This window comes from Corvus kubaryi, unplaced genomic scaffold (assembly GCF_017639235.1).
Source record: "Corvus kubaryi isolate FWS band 111438036 unplaced genomic scaffold, C.kubaryi_AGA036_p1.0 split3-37344, whole genome shotgun sequence".
NCBI classification, from domain to species: domain Eukaryota; kingdom Metazoa; phylum Chordata; class Aves; order Passeriformes; family Corvidae; genus Corvus; species Corvus kubaryi.
This window is the reverse complement of record NW_024582088.1, coordinates 1,110,978-1,136,799: the sequence shown is the minus strand read 5'-3', so window position 1 is coordinate 1,136,799 and position 25,822 is coordinate 1,110,978. Positions and strand designations below refer to the sequence as shown.

The following is a 25,822-nucleotide window of genomic DNA, read 5'->3' as shown; positions in this document are numbered from 1 at the left end:
ACATGAGGCAGTAAGGAGGTGACACAGCATTTCTGTGACATCTGAACTAATGCTCCAAGTGCTGTCACTACACCGAGTAATTTAGGCTGGAAAAGACTTTCATATCATCAAGTTGAACCTTTGACTTGGAGCATCCTCACAACAAACCCCTTTAAGAGCAGTGCAATCACCTTTCTTTCTTCTCTTTTGGGAACTTCCTCACAGCTTGGACTTAGCCCACAGGTAGATGCTCCAAGGCTCACAGTTTCCAAAGGAGCTCCGTGGAAAATTATTCCAATTTAAATTAGTTGTCCTTAAAAAGGTATGTGCCTACAGCAACTCATTCTGTAGAGATTTAGAAGTCCTCTTGTACATTCTGACAGCCTCTGAGCAGTGTATTTACAAATAATGACTGACTGAATCCCAAGCAGAGCATTCGACACCAAGGCCCATTTCCAGCACCATGCACAGCTTCTTTCAGGCAGGACTTCTGGAGGGCTGTGATTGACAAGGTCTCTAATGAACTCTAATTGAAGCCTCAGCAGTCTGAAAAACCCAACAACAGATGTGGTGAAAGGGCAAACCACAAACTGTTTTGCTAATGAATGAAAAGTGTCTGGGCTGATGAGGGCCAGTGACCCAAAAATTCTCTTCTTCCACCCACCCTTTTACTTCATGTTCAAGTTTGGGCCATTTCCCTTGTGAGCACAACACTTGGGGGCAGTCATGGACAGTCCTGGACATACTCCATGTATTCAGGTTGGGACCAAGATGCTCTTTTGTGACAAACAAGCAGCAGAACATGGACAGAGTAAGAGGGACCTCAGGGAGGGAACTTAGTGTGGTTATCCTTCCCAGCAGGAATACCAGCCTAGGAGTGGTTTTAAACTGCCAGAGGGCAGAGATAGATGGGACACTGGGAAGGAATTGCTCCCTGTGAGGGTGGGGAGGCCCTGGCACAGGGTGCCCAGAGCAGCTGTGGCTGCCCCTGGATCCCTGGGAGTGTCCAAGGCCAGGTTGGATGGGGCTTGGAGCATCCTGGGACAGTGGAAGGTGTCCCTGCCCATGGCAGGGGTGGGACTGGATGAGCTTTGAGGTCCCTCCCAACCCAAATCATTCTGGGATTCTGGAAAGGAGATGCCAGTTTCTTACTGGCTAGTTTTGGAAAACTTTTTACATACAATGACATTTCTAAGCCATCTTCTCTCCTTTCAATGGATCTTAAGCGAGCAGTCACCATCAGTCTGGAGATCAGGTCCTATAAAAAGACCATGGCAAACTGAGCTGCAAACAGACTTCAGGTAATACCCTAAACTTCACATTAAATATTGACATGAGCCTCTGCTTCACACCTACTCCACCGTGGCAGTGGACTAAAGAAATCAGGAAGTCAGGGTGCCACGTTTTACAATCCTCTCTCAAGTTTAATGAACCTGCTCATGCTCATTGTGCATTTGGAGTCTGCCCTTTTCCTCAAGGAGGTTACAGTCTGCTAATGGGACAAGCAGCAGAATCAAAACGTCAGATGTAAAGGTCTGGATGAAATTTGCCCCAAAAAGGTCAGAAAACTGTTTGCTCGAGTCTGGCTCATGATATTTCTGGAGCTGTTACAGGCGGCAGAGCACACCCTGCTCTTGTCTAACCAGTGGAGACTTCAGGAGGTCAGGCTGAGAGTGGCTGCAGAACAGGTCTGCAGGTGTCTCAACAAGAAAGGAATCATACTGGATTAACAAATCATTTCATCTCTGCCCCAGAGGAGGGACTGCAGTGCCTCGTGTGGGGGTCACAGACCCTCCTCCTAACAAGCACCAAACCAGTCTGGTTCGTGTTACACGATGAAAAGAAGCCCAGTGAGCGTGTTGCTGATGGAAAGCATGTAGAGCACTAATGAGCACCATCCAAAAGTAATTCCAGCATTTAGAGGTACCCAGCCATTTTCTGAGTCATTAAAAAACCTCAGACCAATTACACAGTCAAGCTTGCCATGGCTCCCCAAACAATTCCTTGTTTTGAGTGGTCCTGGGAGCTGCTCAAACCCCAATACCTGCTCAAGTCCTCCCAATTTCGTCACAAAACCAACCATGTCACACCAGATCAGACCAGTGATTTAGTTACTTGTGTCCTACCTCCAGCAACAGCCACAAAAACGATGCTTTAGGTTGCCAAGAGTTTTGGGGGCACAGATGTAGCCAATTACTAAATGGTTTCAAGAGAGAGAAATAATCCTTTCCTGAAGGGAATAATTTCTTTCCTGACCCCCAGAGCTCTCTTACCTGTACCTGGGCTTATATGAGTAAAAGAAATGTTTAGAGTTTGATAAATTTAAGTCAGCCACAACTTTTTGACCACAGCTTACCAAAACCAGCCTCAGAAGCACTTAGGAACAGACCTTTCCAACCAAATCTTTACCTGGTGAGCAGCTGCTCTTCTGCACAAATGTAGAAGCTTAGGTCAGAAATAAGCCATGTATTTAGACTGGACAATAGAATCCAGTTTTCCCACTAGCAGACTCTGTATAGATTAAATCAGTACTTCAGTAACACCTTCAGTTACTCCAGAGGCAACTGTGCCACACACTGTTTTAAGGGACAGCTGGCACTAACCAGGTTATTACAGCCCAAACGTGCATCACAGGATGTGCAACTTGTAATGAGCCTAGAAATCCTTCCTAAGTTCGTTTCCTTCCCTAGCACTGTGTAAAGGACAAAAAAAGTTCCAGGGACAAGCAGAAAAAAGATATCAGACACAAGATGGTCAGCCAGGTTTGCTTTTTGACACTGGACGGCAGAATATCTGATAGAGCATAAATTATAAATAGATTTGGGTGTTCTCCAGATGCCCAGACACTCTCAGCAGCATCTTTGCAGCGTGTGAGGCAGCACAGCCACTGCACCTCCCAGAGCTGCACACAGCAGGTTGTTTATCAGGAGATAATACCCAGGTACAAGGGCCTGCACCCATCTGTACACACTGTCCCACATCCAAACAGCAGCCTCCGAGCCAGCGGTGAGTTCATCACGAGAGCTGCTAATGACCCTTCATCCCTAAGTGTCCCTGCACACACAGCCTGGTGGCTGGCCCCAAACAACCACGTGGATTCCTGACATTGCTCGGGCAGTGGCTGGTTGTTTAACCTTGCCAAAAGACAAGGGGACAAACAAATCACCACACCTTCGAGATGCCTCAGAAGAAGTTCTTACATACCAGGCCTTCGTCACAGCCACTTCTTGGGGACAGCATCCAGTACTCACCAAGTCAATGAGGTCACTGAGATTCTTCTCTATCTGCTGCGGAGGCAGACGCCTCATCAAATCCAAGGCACAATCCAGCTGCTGGTCACTCTGCAGGAACAAGAAGAGCCCTCGGTCACAAGGTGGACACACAACACAACACACAGCTCCCAGTTCTCAGCATGCTTTGCATTAATACAAGTAAAATTCACTACACTTGATTGTGGATTATTGACTTGGCAATTTAACACCGTGCAGTTGATGGAAAGGAGTCCAGTCCTTACTTCACCCAAACTGCTTCCAGTGTTTGCCTAAGTGTTGTTTTTCCACACTATCTCAACAATAACCTGGGTTAGGGAACTGAAAGTTGCTTCGCCCAAAGCAGGTTTAACACTTCCTCATTTGCACTGATCAGCTTGAGACAACCAGCAGCCAAGACAAACTCTGTTCCACTACAGAGCTCCCTCTCCCCTGCAGCTTTATCAGAAAACCAGAATGAAACATGCACGCAAAGCATGACCCATGATTTCCTTCTTCCCACAAAACACACCCCAAGGGCTGCCTGTATCTAAGAAATCAGGGACGTCAGTTATTTAGAGCAAACACGGCAACCTTCTCCAAAGGGCTCACTGTAGCTGCTCTCACACCAATTCTACCACAAAAAAAAACCCTTAAACTCCACTTCAGTGTCAGCAAATGTGCCCCAGACCCTTGAGGAACTAAGCCACAGTCCTGACGTAACCTTTAGCTGTCCTTTTCATCAACAGACACAAACAGACACTTTCCTGCTGACCTAACAGCACCCAAAATCTGCACAAGTTCCTTTGATCACAGGTCAGGTGAAGCAAAACCAGTTTGTTTTCACTGCTCCTCCCCTCCCCCTTTTCTCTTTGCCATTTCCAGCCACCCAAATCCCACGAGCTGAGGTTCAATTTCACCCTCCGTGTTCTTTCAAGCTCCCAAAGTCTTCCTTAAAAACAGCTTCAAGACTAACACAGTTCTATCATCACATTATTCAGCGCAGCAGCCCCCAGGACAGGGAGAAACAGGAAGCCAAGTTTCCTGCAATTAAGCTAAACCTGCGGAATGAGGGAAGGAGGGAGTGCTCAGTTTAGTGGACATCCATTAGGAAGCTGTTCATTAGATGGCCAGGGGAAGGGAACTCCTCGCTTTTTGTTACTGAACTCTCAGTCTCCAAACAAAGATACTCTTCAGGTGGCCTGAGTCTGCCCAGCTCCAGCAGCCGAGCCCAGGCAGGGGATCTCTCTTCCCAAGTATTGTCTGTACCTCCTACTATGTCTTGCATCCAGGAAGGAAACCTGGCACATTGTCACAGGGTCGTGCTCTTCACTTGTGGATCGTGGAAACACTTAGGGAAGTGCTCTGTCCTCCTCTGTCAGCTGGAATTGTTTAAAAGACAAAAAAGCCTGGGGAAGGATGTTAAAAACCACCACTAAAGCTGCAACCCCAGAGTAAGTATTTTACAGTGAGGCAAACTGAAAATGAAATATACTGAACGGAGGAGAATCCACACTTGCAGTGTTTATGGATTAACCAAGAGTGACCATTTTTATCCCAATGGATTCAGTAACAGCTGTAAAAGACACAAGCAGGATTGTTTAAGGCAGAGATTCTCCAAGGGGTTCAGACACAGCTGACACACATGGCTGTGTGCAGTGGAAAAACAGAAACATCCAGGCACATACAGTGCCTGGGTACAGTGCATTTCTCTGGTATCCAGGAGGTAAAAGCAAGGCTGAGCAGCAGGACTCTTCAGTTTCTTCCGGAGCATTTAGGTAATTAAACAGCTTGCCAGCAGATCTCTTAAAGCACCAAAATAAAGACAGGTTCTGCTGCAGTTCTGTTCCTGAATCTATGGTTATACAGTCACTTTAATCCAGCATAAATCCAGCTGGAATGGTCAAAAAGGCAACACAAAGCTGACAGATTACAGAGCCAAGTGGTACCTTGGGTATTGGATACATCTGGTATGACCTATTTCAGAATCGAACAGGCAGTGGAACCAGGATCTTTTGCTCCCAGGCCTTTCTCTGCAGGTGAAGATTTAAAAACCAGGTGTGTGGTCAAACCCAGCCTGTGGCTCAAGCCCAGCCTGTGGCTCCAGCCTCTGCCCAGCTGGGAGAGGTGGAGCAGCTGCAGGCACTGACACACAGAGGGACAGGAGCCACATCCCAGATGCCAGCACCAGCAGCACCCAGCTCCCTGATTTTACAGAAGGTGAACGCTCCCAGGGATGTGCTGCCACTGCAGTTTTGAGAGTGGCATCTGCTGAAAACCCCTCAAAGCCTTCACACAACTGTGTGAGAAGAAGGTGCTCTGGGGGAACTCAGGACATGTTTCACCTATCTCTCCAAACCCCACCTACTCCTCCTCTCAACTTCACCTGTCTTGGATTTCCACTCGCTTAATTTTTTTGTAAAATCACATCCTGAAGACCACGTTTCTTAACAGACCTCCAGATAAAACATTTCCACTGAATTTTTGCCTTTACCCAAGGAGAAGCTCCTGAAGCCCTGCTCTCTGAGCAGGTGATCAGACAGGCTGTCTCCCAGGCTGGGCTGCTCCCAAAGCCAAGCTCTTTGAGCTTGCAGGACTTAATAAGCTTAGTGTTTACTTGATAGGAGGTCGTTTTCCACCATTCCTGTTTCATCCAGCCCAGAACCTCCTGTGGAGGAGCAGGGAATTCAGACAGAAATTCTAAATGAAGTTTTATTACAGCTGAAGTCACTGAAGGATTTAGAGATCATAGGAATCTCAAAGACTGAAAATATTAGCTTAGATGAAAGGTCTTTAATAAGTTTCCTTTAAAGATGTTTGCCTATCTAGAATCTCCACTTAAGCACCTGTTACAGCATTCCCATGGCACCACCCCAGGGAAAAAGGTTATGAGTATGTCTGTAGTAGTTATTTTACAGCTTCCTTTGTCTGCACCTCCTCTTCTTTTTGGTCTCTTTGCTGTATTTAGCTTATTTCCAAAAGAGAAACCCTCTCACAACAGCCACAGGTCTCTGGTCATCTGGGCACTCTGTGTTAAAGCTCAAATCAGAAAAAACCAGTACTGAAAAATAATAATTTTTAAAAAATTGTATAAATGTGCAGTGGTAAAGGGGCGCAGCTCTGCACCCTCATTTTAAAGGCTGAGTATGGGCAGATGTCATTCAGAAAACACAAATTAAAAACCCCAGGTAGTTACTATAGGTATGGAAACCACAAAAACTGAAACAGGCAACAAGCTGAACTTCCTTTTGACTGCCACTTGCCACGTCTAAAGCACAGAGCTCCTCGGGATGAGGGGGACAGGGCACAGGGCACTCCCTGCTGGAATCGTCAGCAAACAGGAGCTGACCCAACACAACACAAAAGCAAAGAGCTTCTCCTGCAATATCCCACACCACAGCACTGTCACCTGATCAGTGAGCTCCTATGCACCAGGATACACATCCAGAGCCTTTCCACCTCCAGCAGAACCAGGAACGCTTCCCTGAAGTGGCACCTGTTTGCTCTTCTCAACAGACACAAGCACTCAGATGAGTTACTACAGGTATTCTGCATTTTCAAAATATCTTTACACCTGCTTTTGACTCCATACACTTACAGAAATCCACAGGCTTTATTCCCAAGTTTTGACAGTTCTCTGTTGCACGTTACCTGAGACTTAACTTATATTCCATCTTTCAGGAGGGCTTACACAAACCTGCAGCTCTCCCCATTCCAAAGCCATTCCACTTGAAAGGAGGTAAAAGACCTCATTTAAAGCTCCAGCCTTCCAGTCAGCAGGAATTTGCTCCGGTTTATCACAGAGCCCCATGGATTGACTCCCCCTTCACACCTCTGTTGGATACTCCTGCTCATCTGACCATGTTATTGCTGAGCATAAACAGAGCTGGGCAGAGTCTTCCAACAGAAACCCAGGCTGGTTTCACTTCTGTGCTCTATTTCTGTATTAACTCCACTCAGAGCAAACTCCTGAGCCAAGAGCTGAGGTAGCTCAGTGCTACAGCAGTGGGAGCTCTCCCAGTTTAGTCCTTCCCGTGAAATAATCCAGTTGGGCCACCAAACCCAGTACAACATTTCTACTCCAGGCACGATTGTGCTACTGACCCCCTTCTCCATCTGTGACATCAGCTGAGAACAACTGGGAGGCCTAAAAACTACTTCAGTAATTAAGATTGAGGTGAAAAAGCCACACACCTGATGCAACAGATAAACATCTTGGAGATGCTTCACACACAAGTTTTACTCCAGACTGGCACCTGAAAGGTTACCCAAATTCAAAGTACAAGCGCCATCTCAATGTTCAGACAGCAAAAATAAAAGGTAACAACCTAAAGAGACACCACGACTAGAACCTCTGCTCAATTCCATGCAATTCGACGCACTCACACATCAGATCACTCTGATCCCTGGTCAGTTTGCAGGCAAAATCTCTTTGTAAATTAATCCAGGGCCAGAAGTACACAACCAGCAAATGACTCTTTTTCCTTCCTTTCAAGCTGCAGACATACCCAAGATTGTAAATCACATTATTTCCTGTCAGTTCTCCCAACAGGAATGTCTGACTAATGTTTCAGCTTTGTGGTACTACAACACTAAGTTTTTTTAATTGAAACAGATACCCAGCTTCCCCTCCTGCTTGTCATTTTAATCCCTGCCAACTTCCAGAGCTCCAAGGGCAGAAGACTCCCTTTTCCAATTACACAATAGGATAGTATTACTGGTAGAAGCTGCAGCAAGGGTTGAATTATTGTAACCCTTGGGTAATAAAAAGTACAGTAGTATGTTAAGTTGCAGGGTTCCCTTCTCAGCTGTCAGCATTCACTTTTTAGGATATTAGATGGGAAGGGGAATAACTGTCTGACCTGGGAAAGCCCAGAGAAGTTCTGCACTCATGATGGTTCCATCAGCTGCACATATTCCTCGCAATCTGTTTTTCCATATTATTTTTCCCTTGACTATTAACCCTCCTCTGGCAGATCCTATCTAAAACCATTTGTAATGGACTCATAAATCACAGCTCTGTGACAGCAAGGTGTGCTAGGGGAGAAACAGCAATAGCACAGTTAGGAAACAATCAAAGGTAATAAAACCTGAACGTAGAATCTGCTGTGGACACTCATAAAAGGTCAAAGATTATTAAAAAGCAAGACACTGATGCAGACCTCATTCTCCTTCCCTTGAACTACTTTTACCTTTGTCTGGTTTTGGTTGGGATGGGATCCAGTGGCTTTTATTATCTCAAACACTTCTGACCACATCATATGCTCAGTAACGAGTTCAGCCCAATTTGCTGTAGTCAAGACCAAACAGACCAAGTGCTGACACCGCTTGTTCCACGAATACCAAGTGAGAAGGATTAGAGATTAAAATAAAAGCAAGAAGTGATGGATTGGAAGGCTTTAGCAGAAACTGCTGTATTCTGTCTCCCCCAGGTCCCCTGTAATCTGTATTTATTTACAGAGCAATTGTACAAGTCACGTCACGGCTTCTGAGTCAGTGAATCCTCCTCGGAGACATGCCCCTGCACATTATTTATTTTATTCTTCTGTGCTCTTTTAAATACAATTGAGCACATAGCAGCACTAGCCTCAATTAATGCCTGAACAATTAATGCCTGAACACGCTCTCACAACTTGTTTTCTGAATTCAAGTCTTGGTGTTGTACACACCGCAAATGCAGCCAAAAAACCCCAGAAACACTGACCAGCTTTTGTCCTCCATTGCTCCAGGAATGGAACACACACGAAATTCAGAGGGAAAAGAGGGATCTCTTTAAAGAGGTACTCCAGGAACAAGTAACACAACACGTACATCTGCCCTGAAGCCTCATGCAGAGGAACTAAAATAATCCATGGGCAGGAGAGAAGCGAGGCAGCTTCACTTTCCTTGGCACCAGAGTGCGGCTGACATCGGATACTTCTCACCATTTCAGGCTCCAGCACAGCCATGGCAAGTCCTGCACAGATTAAAGGAGCAGCAATGGGCTTCTAGGGGCAGCTACCAAAGAGATCTTCTCCCCCTGCAGACAAGCTCAAGGATCAGTCAGTGTTTTGCCAAATCCTCGTTTATCACTTTAGCCTCCTGCAGCTCTTCCAAGCATCCTTGCAATCAGCTGTACCTGATTTCCCTTCCTCATTCCCACCTCCAAGCCAGGCCAGCACTGTTCTCTGTCCATGATACAACTCCCAACATCCCAGCCCAACTCTAAAACAATTACCAAGTGAGTTATAACACACTGAAGGCACCTCCATCTGTGAGCTTCTAAATAATCCAGAGCTGCCTGCAGCTTAACCTCATGGACCAACTAGTTGTCAAAACATGTTACATCCAGGGAGAAGAAACTACAACCCCGGATAGTCTCGAGCAGGGCACTTGTCTGTAACTCCCTAATAGTTTACAAGTAAGGATCCAGCATCTCTAGGAGCACATTCTGCAAGTGGTTTCCATCCCTGTAGGTGTTTTCTGACCAGATGCAGTTCCTGTTAGCACATCTACAAAGGTGTACAGCACACAGGGAAAAATTAACATTTCCCTGGCACCTCCTTCCCAGCAAGGATGTATTTCCAGAGGGCACATACTTGTGTCTACTCTCAAACTTTAGTTTATATAAATCCACTGCAAATCTCCATCATGTGTCCAAGGAAAAGAGCCACCAGGCACCAACAGAAGAGCAAGATGCAGCAGCACCAAGGCTTTCTGGAACAGCTATTCATCCCGACCTTTTGCCAGGATCACTAATGATTTCTGCACCAGCATTTGTCTTCTGGGTAACAGAAACAATGTTTTATTTATTAAACTTGTCATTGAACATGACAATGCAATTTACTGGCTTTCATCTGGTGCCAAGAATTCCTGTGAAGCATAAAGTTTGCAAAAAGTCACTTCCCAATAAATCGTGGCAGTGAGTGACTTTGCAATCTGTGAGCCCCACATGAAAGAGGGAAGTGGGGGCTACAGATAAAAGTTGCACAGATTGCAAAAAAACCTCTAACTTTTAATAAAGGGATTAAAGACATTGAAGTTGCCTGTAGAACTGACCAACTTCACCAGTAGGTTTTATGACTAATGTTACTGAACAATGGGAGTTTTTCCCCCATTTTAAGTCTGGATTTCACACAAAACAACATTTTCTTTGTTAGTGCTAACTACAAATAGGAAATTTTAGCAAAAAAAAAAAAAAAGAAGCAAATAACCTGTTACAGCACAGCACTGGCCTGGTTTTGCACACTCTCCATAAGGCAGCTGCAACACCTGGTTTCACAACCAGGAGGGATGAACACCAGTGTGTTTGTGTCCCAAAAGGTTTTGAAATCACCCAATGCAGTAGGTCTGAGTTGCTTCACAAGTCTGGTGACCTGTTTTTCACACTGTCTTCCTGCCTTCTACTCAAATATTCTGAGGAAGAGCCCAAATCCATCCCTGGAGAAGGGCTGCCTTATTTTTATAGGGGTCACTTATTTTATTTTTTAAATTGAAACCGTAATTACTACAAATACAGCACCTCTTGAGATTCAACACTGCCATTTGCCATCCTGGCCATCTACAAACATGTCATTTGTGATGCTTTCTTTTAATCCTGCTAATGCTCAATGACCTTTTCAAATGCTCTTTTCTTCTATGCACTGTTTGCTTCATGTTCCAATCAGCCTGGTCACAAAAGTTTTGGAACTGCTCAATTGAAATTGAGAGGTTTTTTTCTTGCAGGAAGAGCAAAGTTGCGCAAATTGGTCTTGCCCTGACAGATGCAGGTTCTCCTTCCAGTCAACTGCAACTGAAATTCTGTTTTGGGAGAAATCACATCAAAAACATTAGAGAAAATACACATTAGCAGAGCAGCAGGGAGCATGCACTGTATTTGAAGGTAACAGCAAACCTCCTGTACTCACTGACAGCAGAGCTAATACAGTGTCAACATCCCAAATTCAGGATTTGCTCTATCCCAGCTCTCCCTGGAGCCGACAGCTGCCTGGCTTCAGATGCAAACTCAGCACTTTCCAGCTCCTGGAGGCTGTAGCCAGGGTTGTAAATTCAGGAGATAACTCTGGCAAGTAACCAGATGCCTGGCAAGGCAGGCAGGAGGCAGAGAGGATCTCTCATTAGCCCTCTTCCCTGAAAGTTCTCCCAGTCCTCAAAGGTCAAAAAAGTAGGTTAATATGCCTTCTGCTTGGGTCTCGCACAATGCGCCTCGGTGACTGCCCTGCAAAGCTCCCAACTGCCCAGTTTTGTCCTAGGATTTCCAGTTTTAAACCAGGAAGCTCCTGGTTTTGCATACCTATAGGCCATAGGAATATCACACCTAACAACATACTCATGCTTCCCAGAATTCCTTCTTTTGCCTTAATTCCCAGACCTGCCTATCCTTGCAGTTTTTTCATGCCTTCCTCGCCACTTTTGAGCCCGCCTGGCCTACCCTCCATCACACCTGCACACAAGCACCCAGCTCCACGCAGGCTCTGCGACCAATGCCAGCAGTGGTGACAGTTTCTGTGGAGCACGGTTCACCTGGCACACACGAGCCACCTGCAATCCCCATCACGTTTTTCCTTCACTCTCATATGAAGTTAACAGTGACTCCATCTGGCCAGTTTGCACCTTACCAAGCTCTGGATTCATGGCTATGCAAAGCTGGTTTTGACCACCCAGTGGAGCACTGTCAATGCTGAGCCAGGTTTACACCCAAACCTCTCTCGATGACCCCTGGATCTGCAGGGTGACAGCACCTGGTGGATAAATGAAGCTGTAATCAGCACAATGCAGCTGATATTTTACCTCATTCCTCCATTTCATGGCTCTCTCCTCCCTTGAATTAACACACCAAAAGCCCCATCTCTTGTTTCCTGAGCCTTTCTCAGGTTGCAAGCCCAGGCTGGCAGCCAGGCCCCCACTGCCTGGGCTGGCAGAAGCTTTTGAAATCCTGGTATTTACTAAGGCAAAAATGTCCAGGGAAGGCAGGTAACAGGACATCACTTTCAAACTCAGCAGTTCCTCTAATGGAAAAGAGAGAAAATATCACCTGAAGAAATGCAAACAATATTCCCTGAGAGAATAAAGAGTATTTTATTTATGGTGGCTTCAGGCAACCACTAAGCTTCTGTCTTCAGTGCAGTCTCAAACATTTTTCCTTCCGCACAAAATCCTCTTACTTAAAAGTGCTGTTTTCAGTCTTGTTTCAGCTGGTGCTGCTAAAATTGTGAGCTCCTGAGTTCTGCTTTCACCCGGGCTCGTAACGCTCCCACTTTGCAACAAGGACGTGACTGAAATTCCAATTTCACGGGAAAGGACTCGACTCCACTTTCTGTGGAGGACATCCCCTTCAGACTGGGGAAGGACACGCTCTGCAGCACGGCTGCAAACACCTGGAGTCCAGTCCCAAGGGGCTAAACCCAGAGCCAGGACTCCCAAACCAACTCTGCACCGAAAATAATGCAGGTGCACTGATGAAATATAAACTAGTGAGGTTTAATTTGCATAGAGTAGGAATAAAGTAGGCAACTTATGAGCAGGGCAGTCAGGTAAGTCAAGTGCCTGCAAATCCATTCCTTAATTCTTCAGCCCAGCTTGGAAGGTGCGGCACAAAGAGCAGGAGCTCTAAGCAAGCTGCATATTTCCTTCTAAAGCCTAGAAAAGGGAGGGAGGGCAAAACAGCAGCACCAGATAATACAAGGAAATTAATCTCCTGGTTGGTGCCAAGGCTCAGGCCACCACTCCAGGAAACAGAGCACCAGGTATTACCTAATGCAACTAAAGTCATTCTAAATGGAAGATTATTTTGGGCACAGGCAAGGAATAGATTGTGCTTTCAATTCCTCACTCAAAACTTCACTGCATCTAGAAACGCAGGAGAAGGTCAGGGCTCCACTGCAGCTGGCATTACAGAGGAGAATTACAATATTTTAACTGAGAAACAAGCAAAGCCCCTTCCCCAAATCCACCCTTCCATGATAAATCCTGTCAGCTCAAGTAACACAGAAGCACCTTTAAAACTTCCTCAACACCACATTCCTCCTTGTGTCCCACGAAGGAAGTTTCAAAAGCAAGTGTCTCGTCTACCACACAGGCAAGAGCTCCAACTTCCCAGGACAACCTGTTTGGAAGCATCTGCTCCCATCCTGCTTGAGGACATAGGACTAATAAGTGAATTCTGGCCACTGGGTCAGGTCCAGGAACCCTGAATTATTCAGCTCAAGTCACAACAGCTTCACACTCTCCAGGTGTTTCAGTCACACCTTAACCAGGTATCCACTACAGTATTTGGTCACTTCTCATAGGAACGTCAGCACCAACCCCTCAGTCACAGACCATTAAACATTTAAGAAGGCATCACACCAAAGATGAAGAAAGATCAGTTTATACTCCAGTTTGAAGTGGCCACACCCCCACTGCACTGGCCTGAGCTCTTGATCTTCAAGTTAGAGAAGCTTTTTAACTAGCACAACCTATCAGCAAACAAAATTTGGGCTAAAGCCCAACTAGAGAGAGCAGGAAGCTGGGGAAAAGCTTGTGTTGGTCAGATGTATTAATTACTCCTTCAGGGATGAAGCCTCTGTGGTGCAAAGAAAATCAAATTTGAAATCCCAAGTTTTCCAGTGAGATTTTTTTTGCCCTTATTCCTGGAAATGGCAAAGGCTTAGGAAGAACTGAAGCATATACAAGCTTTGGGCCTTGTGCATTAAGGAGAGACACAGAGATTTATTTGCTTGAGGCTTTTTAAATTCTTCAGGACTCCTAGCATGAATCAGTGGGAAAGCAGGAAATTTCATAATGCACTTTAAAAATCAGTTTATGAATCACTTTATAAAGTGATCGACTAAAACATATCGATAAAAACGGAAGATGAGCATCTCTTTTGAGTATCTTCTACTTCTGTAATCATCTCCTTTGCCTGGGAAAAAAAGTTATTAAAGCACATTGGATTAAAGTAGAGTAAAAAAACAGGGCTGAGCATGGACAGGGCTCTGAGCAACCTGCTCTAGTGAAGCTGTCCCAGCCCACAGAGGGGGCTGGACTACATGGCCTTAAAGATCCTTCCAGCCCAAAATATCCTGGGATTCCATAGCCCTGAACTCTGTACAGGCACCTTTCAGAACCTCACATTTCTCCAGTAAAATTGTTCCCTTCGGCACCATGGAAAATAGTTTTATTTTGCCTTGAGGTGGCTCTACCACAGTGTAAACCAGCTCAAAGGGAACAAATCCCAGCAAAACGCTTCTCTACAAGTTTACTTTGCAGGCTAAGGAGATCCTTGGACTTGACCAAACATCTCCACAAAGGGCAGGCAGAAAGACAAACATGGGCACTGGCACTGCCCATCGAGTCTGCAGATGTATCCTGAGTCTAAATTTGAATTTTAAGGCTCTGGGGTGACCTAACTGGGGCCTTCCAGTACCTGAAGGGAGCTGACAGGAAGGATGGAGAGAGACTTTGGACAAGGACACGGAGGGACAGGACAGAGGGAATGGCTTCCCAGTGCCAGAGGGCAGGGATGGATGGGATACTGGGATGGAATTCTTCCCTGTGAGGGTCGGGAGGCCCTGGCACAGGGTGCCCAGAGAAGCTGTGGCTGCCCCTGGATCCCTGGCAGTGTCCAAGGCCAGGCTGGATGGGGCTTGGAGCAGCCTGGGGTGGTGGAAGGAGCCCCTGCCCATGGCAGGGGTGGGATGGGATGGGCTTTAAGGTCCCTTTCAACCCAAACCATTCCATGATTCTATGATGCACCAACAGCAAACTGGACCAGTACAGAGCACTGGGGAGCACTGGATGATGATGTGCAACCTGAATGCCCCAGCCATCCTTCATCCAGGGAAGTCAAGGGATGGATGGAAAGCAAAGCTGACAGCTGTGGAAGTAGAAATTGAGAAGGGCAGCATTGTCGCTTTCCCAAAGAAAGTAATTTCTCAACTCAATTCCAGTAATAAGGACTAAAAATAGTCACTCAAAAGAGCTGAGCTGCACTTTCATTTTGTTTCACTCCCAGATGTCAACTAGTCCCATATCAGCATATATATTTACCATATGAGGAAATCCTGTTTGAACAACTCCAGCTTGTGAATGCTTTTCCTTCCCTAATAAACCACAAGATTAAGCACCACTGCAATGGCAGTATTCCCCATCCCAGTGATATTCTCTGACTTGATTATTTTGGGAATTTGCCGTTTAAGATAACATTCAGCTAAGCTCACACACTTGGCTTGCCTAATAAAACACAGGCTCTACAAAACAGCTGAAGTTGGTGTTTCTCAGAAGGCACGGGGTGCAAAAGACTTGCTGTGGACACTGGCAATGTCCTCACACCCCCAGAGCACATGGTGGGGGTCCAAAAGGGACATAACCAGGCTAGAGATGGGCTCTGGTTCCAGACAAACAACTCCTGTCCTGAAAACCCTAGTGACCCTGAGCAGCACACGAGGTTCGTGTTGGTGTCACTGTCACATTACACACCCTGGGCTGTGCTTCAATGCTCTTTATGTGCCTCACAAATCCTAGATGAATGATGCACAGCCAGCACTACTCTAGACAGTCTGAATTTATGGATGACTGAATCATAAATTTTGCTAAAATTGTCCTCCTTTTCCTCAAGAGTTGCATAGCCGAAGAAATCCTTACTAATATGATCAGGCCAGTTTACATAACCTGGAAAGGGAGGGTTTTATTTTTACAGAGAGTAACTGGATTCCATCCATTCATAACCCACAATTCCAGAAATCTCAGCAGATCCACTCTCCCAAGTCCTGCTTGCCCTGAACAGGGCATTCCATTTATTTTTAGCACAGGAGACACTGTCCATCCAGACAGTTTTCAAGCCTCATGTCTTGCCCTGCCCTGTTTCCCTGAGCACCTGACTGAAATGTGGGCACAGCTCCGAGTTCTCCAAGGAGACAAAGGTTCCCATCTCTGCTCTACACAGACGCTGGTAACCCCATGGCACCAGGAAGGCGTTTGACCCAATATCCTGCACCCTACCAGCTACTCTCTTCAGTGAAAGGGCCATTCCATCATTTCAATGCTCCACTTCTGTATTCTGGTCTCAGACCACTAAAAGTAAAGATCCTGGAAGAACCCTAAACACTGGGTTTGTACGCGAGTTGAAACTGGAGGCTGCAGGTTCATCCCTGAAGTCCGCTCAACATTGGAAACCACCACATAGTGTTGGAAGTTCTGATCAAATTTCTCCTATGCCCAGTGGTCTCCATGACTAAACATGAAAAAACCAGAAGGCAGCAGAAGCTTTTAACACTCGGGAAATTTCCAAAGGATTTGTGCTGTACCTCCTCTAAATGACTGACACGGTTACATTTAAACCCTGACTGGATTCTCCTAAACAACACGTTTTTATACCCCCTTCAAAGAGGTTGGTACCACCGTTGTTATTTCACATGAAGCTTCCTTGAACTCTTTACCTGTGAGGATTTTTGCCGTGGCAGAAGTTAGGACAGTTTGCTGGAAGCCCAGCTTCAGATTCCACGGTCGGGTCTCGCACATACAGATTTCAGTATGTTAAAATAAGGTACACAGCTGGAATAAGATGCTCTGTCCTGCCAGGAATCAGGTACAGCATCTGCTCTTGTTTGAGCCAATGAGGAGCAGAACTTTGATCATAACTGTTCTTCACCTTTCACCTGACATTAAAGACCTTTATCCTGCATGATACAGGTGACTCCAGCTCCAGAGAAAAAACATAAGGCATTGCCTCTGAAATTCTTATGGATGAAGGTAACAAGTAAAGGATTACACTTGTGTGGTTAAACAACTTTTACACTGCTGTAGAGCCGGGCTCTGGGTTGTTCTTTTATAAACAGAACATATTTGAACATTGTTAAATTGTCATATTGGAAAACCTGAATCACAAATTCCCAACAGCATAAAGTGACGTGATTCCCTACAAGTGACTCCATCCATGCCGAGGCTCAGGAAAAGCCCCGGTCCATGAAGGCAGGGAGCAGAGCAGGGCCTGGGCCAGCTCCCCTTTCCTCGCTGCCCTGGCCGGGAGCTGATGGAATCTGCTCCCTTTACACAGCACCGAAGGGAAATCGAAAGGGTTTGTGCCCTGGGCTAATCCATTCGGGAAACACAGCGAGATGGAGATTATTCCACACGGCTGAGGAAACTGGAGGTTCTCCTTGGGAAAGGAAAGTTCTCAGCCCTGAGGAGGAGCAGCACCCACGGCTGCAGCACCCCCTGCTCGGGCGGCGCTTGACTTTCCCGTATTTCGCAGATTCCATGAGATCACAGCACACTTAACACCAATGCCAGCTTCCAGACGGTGGGAGACAACTTGGATTTATGCACAGGGGCGACAGCGGATGGGCCCAGCGCTCCCAGACGCTGCTGCACCCGCGCCGGTCGCGATACCCCGGGCGGTACCGCTCTCCGCCAAAGCGGAGCCATTCCCCATGGGATTCTACAGCATTCCCTCTGGAAACACCGCCCGGTGCCGGGACCAGAGACCTGGCAGGAACCGAGCAGCGGAGCCCCGGGCGAGTCCCCCGCCCCCAGGCCCTGCGGAGCACCGGACTGAGCTTCCGCCAGCCTCAGTCCCCTCGCCAGCGCCCCCAGGCCAGGCCACCCCTCCCTGCGTCCCGGCAGCACCGCCTAGGCCCTCCCTCCCTCCGTCCCCGCCGCCCGGGGGAGGCCGGGCGAGGCCCCCCGGTGCGAGGGGGCGGTGTGGGCGCGGGGGGTGGCGCAGGGGGGGCCGTGCGGAAGGGCGGGGGCCGCGGCTGGGGGCGCGGGGCCGGGCCGCTCTCACCATGTCGGCTGGGCGGGTGCGCGGGGCGGTAGAACGGCGGCGCCTCCCGGTCCGTCCCTGTCGCTCCGAGGCCGCGGCCCGTCCGCTTCCGCCGCCGCCCGGCAGTGAACATCCGGGTCAGCGCCGCCGGCCCCGCCCCCGCGCCGCTCCCCGCCAATCAGCGCGCGGCTCGCCGGCCATCGCCAAGTATGGATGCGCGGCGGCGGGGCGGGACGGCGGGGCGGGGCGAACCATGCCACCGGCGCGGGGGGGAAGGAGCGCACGGCGGCACCAACTGCAGCGCGGGGGTGAGAGCGGCGGCCAATCAGAGGCCGGGGGCGGGGCCTGCGGGGGGCGCGCCAGCAGCTCGGGCCCGGCCGGCAGTCGGTCCCGGAGCCTCCGCGCAGAAACATCGCTTTCGTAAACACCTTTAAACTCACTTGTTTAAGTTTAAACGAAAGGCAGAACGAGGCAGGCGGGTAGCACGGCAAACGCCATCCAGAGTAGGTAACAAATAGCAAACTCATCAGCCCTAAAGCTGGGTTTTACACAGGTAAACTGTACTTTACACATGCCTGTAACGCATCCACCAGGTCAAGTGATGTGGAAAAATAATCAGCCTCCGGCTGCTTAAGGCCAGGGATAATTATTACTTATTTTTAAAAGGAAGTGTTCAGTGTTGTCTGGGAGGTACCTGCTGGAAGCTGGGTAGATGCTGACATAGTTGAATACCTTCAGGGCTCAGGCAGTTGTGATACAGATAACAGGATCACAGATTTCTTAGAGCTGGAAGGGACCTCAGGAGACCACCTCATCCAACCCCCCACCACGGCAGAGTCACCTGGAGCAGGATCTCCAAATGCAAGAGCAAAATCAGGGTATATGTGCAAATAAAACATTTCTATTTTGCTCAGGCTGTCCCAAAATAAAGCATTTTTCCTTCTGCTGGACTAATTCCCATTTCAGGTAAGACATCCTGATTCCAGACTCCCGACTTGTCCTCAACATGGACCTGGGAACCTCAGAGCTACAAAAGACAATTACCCCAGGAAAGCATAGAATTCATTACGCAGTGACACCTTCCTCTGCAGCTTTTTTGTTTCACCCCAGTTTTGTTGCCAGGACCCCAAAATCCCTCCATTGGGACTCTCTGTGCCCTGGTGAGCCAAAAGCCCTTCCCTTGGTTTCCTGTAGGAGCTGGAAATGCTGACACAGGGAGTCACACGGGGCTTTTCTCTTGGATGGAACACTGTGGCACATCCTCCCCAGCGGGGACGGCCCAGGCCAGGCTCTGCCCTTGCACTCCCACGTTATCGCAGGTGTTTGTGGCTGGACGCTATCAGGTACCGAACAGCAGCTGGCAGGAGGTAGCAGCTCTGACTGCTCCTTAACGGGGCAGAGCAGCCAAGCTTTCAGTCTGCACAGGACAGCCCTGATTTCTAGGGAAGTGAACGGCTTGGCCGTGGATCCGGTTACAGTAGCCAGAGACAGGGCTGTACCACATGAATTTGCACCAAATGGACCCCGTGCAGGCAGAACAGCTCTCACTGGAGAGCAGGAACAAAATGAACCCGGGAAGGGAGGAGAGAAAACAGTAGAACGATCTCAGGAAAAACAGGAGCTGTATTACTTCACAGAAACACAAACCCACATAAAACTCCATCAATAACCAGTAAGGTGGGAAATTATCCTTCCACATCTGGGAGAGCAGCCACATAACCTCAGAAGGCTCAAGAGACTCCAAATTCAGTTCTTTGCCACAGAGCCTAACCTCCTCAGCCTAACCTCCTTCAACCCGCTTTGTAACATGCAGCAATCCCAAATGGCTCCTATTTTGCAGTCCCCAGATCCTCCTCCAGTCCTTGCATTCCCTCAGAGCCGCCTCCCAGCAGTAATTAAGAAAAGCAAACCTGTTAATTACACAGGCCAAATTATTCATTCATTTTCCAGGGATCCACACATCTAGTGCACGTGTACTCCTCAGGGCTGGGAGGCCAGAAGTGATAAATTTGAAAATGCCTGTTCTAAACTTCCTTCTTTCTGTCACAAAATGTGTGCAAAGTATTCCATGACAACTCTACTTGTAGTAGCTTTTAGTTTTGAACAGAATCAGCTCCTAGGTGCTTGCTGAAGCAGCTCAGCAATAACAGAATTAGGCAGCCCAGTACATTTCAAACAATTTGAGCTCCAAATGAACGTCGAGGCCAAGAGGATGTTTTTCTTAGTGGAAGAAATACAAGCAATCCTGGATTTTGTTTTCCTGCTAATAGGTATAAAGAAGAATAAACAGCTGCTTTTTGTTTTCCAAAAAATATTTGCATTAAGAAGATCTGCAGATTCGTTTTGAAATTGATGTCACATCTTTTTTCAAATGAGGACCAGCTGTTTGCTTTGCTTGTTTATAGCAGGACATGTTTCAGGGATTTTTTGTTGTTTGTTTATTGAGACATAGGACCAGACTCTCCCAGGCAGGCTTAAGTTTGGGGTGGGGAGTGGATCCCAGCAGGCAGAAGGTCCATGTATGTCACTACCATCCTGCCTTCTGTTGGGATTTGTGGAGTGGTTGACACCAAATGAGGCAAATTCAGGGATATTGCACAAATCCAAGTGCTGTGAGGTGGCGTTACCTGCGCCTCAGGCATTTCCCAAACCTCCTGGCGTGGATCACCCACCTACGCAGGAAAGAGCACTCAAAAGGCTTCATGTCAGGCATTACCCCTCTTTAGAACGAGGGTCTATAAACAAAGGAAGCAAACAATGATGTCAGTTGACATCTTAACGGCCCAACAACATCAGATTCATGTGCAATTAATAACAAGGCTTTTGATCCTGCAATCAGCAGCTCTAAAATCCATGTGCTTTCCCTGTACATTTGATTACATTCAAGGAAGCAAAAGGATAAACACTTATTAGCATTACAAAGTACTTTTCACGTTCAGCCAGAACTTCCTGAAGCATTTGTGGTCCAGCATGATGTGGTTTTTATTTTATCCTCCTGCATGCGTGGTGAAACGCTATTTATTCTGTTTATTCCAGCATTTATCCAGGACCAAGGGTGACTGTGAGAACATGCTGAGGAACAAGGTCTGAGAGAAAAAAACCTTCATGCTTCACTGAATAGTCATTTTTTTAATAAAGAAAGAAACATCTTGAGCTTTTTTTTTTTTTGGTCAGATTGCCCATTTTCTTTCATGGCACTTGAAAGATATGTAAACTTTTATTAGGAGTTCTCATAAACTGAATTTACTGCTGCAAGAGTCTTCCAGCAATGGTAAAGTTTAGCTTGCTGGGTTTTATTAGTCAGAGTCAGTAAAACAGCAGCATCACTTGATTTGAGGCTGAAAACCAAGTGTTTCTTGGAAACTAATATAGGAAAAAGGTACCTACAACACCACCCAACGTCTTGGAATTCTATGTTCAAGCCACAGATAGTTCTCACTATGGAGATCTTTGTACACAGTGTCAAAATAGCGCACAAACAATAAAAAAGTCCCCCATCCTGAATCCAAAGCAGCTTTGCTGAGTGTACTTTTGGAATGTAAAGGTTTTAAGAGTTTCCCCATTTCCTGCAGGAACTGATGAGTAACTGCAAATACCATGTTTAATGAAAAACAACATATTGCCCATTTAGTGTGAGGTTTGAGGCATTCCCCTCCCTGCATTAAGAATGTTTTTTCCACTCCATCAGCACCCAAGCAGATCTGCTCCTTTGGTTAATGGAAAGGACAATAAACCCAGCAGCAGCCCAAGATGTCCATACACTGCAGGACTACTGGGATCCCTCATGTTCCAGCACATCCTGCTTAGTTGCATATCCTAGGACACTGTTTATTCCTGTTCTTGCAGCTATTCCTTTAACTCTGTATTTTCAGCTCAGAAAACTTGAGAGACAGGAGCTGTCTTTAGCCTGAGCAAAGAGAGTATTGAGGACATTCTTGTCAAACTTGGTCATTAACTAGCAGTAGTGTCTGTGGCTTGTCATTAAAAAAGAATCAAGGAGAAGCTGATTAAATATACCAGAAAGAAACAAAACTTTCCATTCCCTTACTTTTTCCTTGACACGTTGCACTTCATTTGAAGCCTGCTAATATACCAGCCAAAAGAATTGTAAGGGCCTGGATTCTTTCTTAATACAATGGTCACGGTTCAGTAGTTAGAATCTGTATAGAATTAGCCAGAGACATGGACGAATGGAAAAACATACTAAAAGCCTGAAAAATAGAACTTTTTCATGGGCTTATTCGTTAGAAAACCTCATCAATACAGCACAGGGAGTTTTTCTCTTTCTACTATTCTAAAAAATTATCACAAAATAGTACACAGAAAATAAAGACAGACAATGTCAGAGCACTGCTTTTGCTTGGAATTTCAGAGTTGGCAAAAACTCAGGTCAGTGTTTCCATGCAAGTGCTTTCCTGCTGAGATTTTTGGGGCAAACTTCATCTTCACGGCAAAAGCAGCTTAGAGAAGAATTAGCACAACGAGCTGTGACACATCTTGTCCCATTTTTCCAAGTTCTGCTTCAACCAGCCATACCTGACAGCTGGAACCAGCAGCACCACACACCAAATCCAGCCCAAGTGGCATGGAAATCCATCAGCACAGGCAAAAAACGTGCTAATTAACGTGGATATGATCCCCATGGAAAGCACAAGCTGTCCCTCCTAATGCAAGTCAGCTCAGCTTCAGAGTATTGTTCATCCCACAGCACCCGACTGCCGTCCACATAAAATCAATAAGGACAGCACAGGAGACTTAATGGAGTCGCTGGCACCTTTCCCATTTCAGGGCAAAGTCCTGCTGAGGAGCGGTTTCTTTCTCCTCAGACTTTTTTTTGTTGTTGCTTGGATAGCTAAAAGGTTTTCAAAGAGAGAAAGCAGCATCGGTGTCTGTTGGTGAATGTGGCTTATGTTTGGGAGGAAAAACCCAACACACTGGAGTGGAGATTGAGAGTTGGAGGTTCCCACCCAGGTCTGATGTCTCTGTAACATGAATGAATTGTTCTGGAAGTACAGGAAACAATAGGGGCCCACACCAAGGCTGTTTCAACCATTTCAAGCAGATAACTCCTACACTGCTGCCTCCCTGTGCAGATCTTGGCAGAAAAATAAATAATAAATGTGTGAGTGGGAGGTGATTCATGTTATTTAAAACTATGGGAGAAGCTGCATGTGTATTCTTTGGAAAAGAGGAGAGCAAGAGTGTATTAGTATTCAGTGGGGAAATGACAGGAGGAATGCTTTAGGATTCTTTGAAAATAGGATAAAAGGTGATATTCTCATCCTGGGGAAGGTTCAAGATTTAAAAGAAACTTGCTGGGAACTTTTAAAACAAGAACTTCTCCTGCACTATGGACAAGCCAGAGGTAACAGTTGAAAGAAAGTCTGCTCTGTTGAAAAGGGTTTGAATTCCAGCTGGTGCAGTTCCAGAGGAGCTCCTCACCTCCATGTGCAGCCGTGGAATCATAGAATCCTTCTGCTTGGAAAAGGCCTCCCAGACCATCGAGTCCAACCTGTGACCAATCCCCACCTTGGCACCAGCCCAGAGCACTGAGTGCCACGTCCAGGCCTTCCTTGGACACCTCCAGGGATGGGCACTCCAAACCTCCCTGGGCAGCCCCTGCCAAGGCCTGAGCACCCTTTCCATGAGGAAATTCCTGCTGGTGTCCAACCTGAGCCTCCCCTGGCCCAGCCTGAGGCCGTTCCCTCTCCTCCTGTCCCTGTTCCCTGGGAGCAGAGCCCGACCCCCCCGGCTGCCCCCTCCTGTCAGGGACTTGTGCAGAGCCACAAGGTCCCCCCTGAGCCTCCTTTGCTCCAGCCTGAGCCCCTTCCCAGCTCCCTCAGCTGCTTCTGGAGCTCCAGCCCCTTCACCAGCTCTATTCCTGTCTCTGGACACGCTCCAGCCCCTCAATGTCCTTCTTGTGGTGAGGGTCCCAGGACTGGACACAGCCCTGGACGTGCCCTCTGCATGGATCTTCCACTGGCTACAAGGGAAGCAGCAATTTTGAAGAATAATAATGGCACTCATTCATCTGAGATCCCCAATCCTGCCTCTGGCTTATCTGGTGGCCTCTCTGCTGAAAACCTCAGCAGTGTCTAACTCCTGGTGAGCAGCTCCTAATTGCATACACAACTCAGTCAGTTATAGAGTTAACTAAACTGGGGATACAAGGTCTGAACCTACTTCAACTAGAAGTTGACTTCCACCAGAGAAATACAGGGCTCATTTTGAAGCTTTCTGGCTTCATTTCCTCCATTTATTCATACACTTATTTACTGGAAAGAAAGGAGACGAGAGCATGAGGAGAGAAGGGAGGGAAGGAATTCTGGGACAGCACATGTTGGGCTGTAAAATGCAAAAAAGGTTTTTCAAAACCGCATGTTCTAAACATCACCTTGGAGTCCCACAATAATAAATACTTGATATTACACTGCGAGGGTCTAATTGCCAAGTAACTATAGCAATGGAGAGAAAAGCCTGTCTTTGGACACATTCCCTCCTGCCTTAATTTTTCCCTGGGGTGGGGAAGGGGTACAGAGAATGTGCTCTAGATCCTTAATGGATAACGTTTTCCAGAGCCCCCTCTGATCACTCAGTGACTCTGGGATTTAAAAGCAGCAGAGTGATTTCTCCAAAGGAAGCTGAACGTTCAAAACAATTACCCTGAACTATTCCATCCCCTTGGAACGGGTTTAATGCACCAGGTCCTGAGGTGAGGCTGTCAGGATACATTGAGACACAGCAACACAACCCTTTACGAAGTGCCTCACAATCCAGCAGCTCACCACTCCTTCCTTCATCCCGAAAAACAGCGTTTTCCAGGGAGCCCAACAGCCTGAAAATGAGTAAGTGTGAAGTGAGACTACACTGGCCTGCACCGAGCATTTGTTTTTGCCAAGAGAAGACCACATTTCTGGGTTGCTTTTAAACACTGCCTTCTGGAACTTCATTTTGGGGATGAAAATTAAAGAATTATTTTGGAGGCTTCAAGTTATCTTTCCCCTCTTGATATTTTCCAGAGCTGTTTGGAAACGGGAGGGTGGAGCTGGCACCACTGGGGCAGTGGTTTCAGAAAGCACTTCTGCAGCTATTCAGGGAAAAAACTGCTGGATCATGTTGGTATTTTTATAAGTAACTTGATGCGTGGTTCTATTTTGGATACCAACTATGCAGCAATGCAGACTGGTTTGAGCAAACTGCAGGGGGAGGAAGAAAAAAGGAAGATCCGATCCCCTTACAGAACAAAGGCTGCCTTCTCCAGGGAAACCTCTTGAACCTCCAAGGGCTCAGTTTAACCATGTGCCTTTCAAAATAAGTTTTAAAAAGCCATTTAGATTTTATAAGGAAGTGAAAATAATAGTCAATTGTGATTGTTCTGTGATATGTGAAGGAGTTGAACCAAACTAATTAAAAGTAAAAATCTTCCATCATGACTCTAGATCAAAACCAGTTGTACTTTTAAGATAAACAAAAGACCTAAACCAACAATAACATCATGAAATTTTTGCCACCTTCAATAATTTTTCATTTCTGTTTGCTACTTTGGTCTCTAATTGACTTGCTAAAGAACTTCCCGTTTTATGAAGCACCAGAACCTCCTCCACCTCAATAAAGAAAATTGCCAGAACTTGAAGAAATGAAAACAAGTAATGCCAGCTAAAAATTGCCTCACAGTGTGAATGGGGACATTAGTACTTGACAAACACCCTGGGATTTTTTTTCACAGGGCTTTTAGAGAATGCCTTCCAGGCAGCCTATACACCATTTGCAGCACAGAATTCATTATAGTAGGTTTGAAGACATTCACACTTACGTTGCTGGCTCCACAAAGCTGTAACACGCTGCAGGGTGGGCTGCAGAAGCCCCAGAAGTC

At 46.7% G+C, this 25,822-nt stretch overlaps 1 protein-coding gene across 2 annotated transcripts in view; it reads right to left on the bottom strand.

Moving 5' to 3' along the window:
- The window catches only part of CAPZB (capping actin protein of muscle Z-line subunit beta), a 57,294-nt gene extending 39,210 nt beyond the window's left edge, over window positions 1–18,084 (bottom strand). Inside the window, exons 1-2 of one of the 2 annotated variants that reach the window (XM_042015824.1) lie at window positions 17,971–18,084; window positions 3,231–3,320 (exon numbers count right to left, since the gene is read on the bottom strand). In XM_042015824.1, the coding sequence (XP_041871758.1) occupies window positions 3,231–3,320; window positions 17,971–17,973 (93 nt within the window). In that variant the 5' untranslated portion in view covers window positions 17,974–18,084. The remainder of the gene's footprint in view (window positions 1–3,230; window positions 3,321–17,970) is intronic. The other variant, XM_042015825.1, reaches the window with a different exon arrangement.
- Window positions 18,085–25,822: the final 7,738 nt, after the last annotated feature.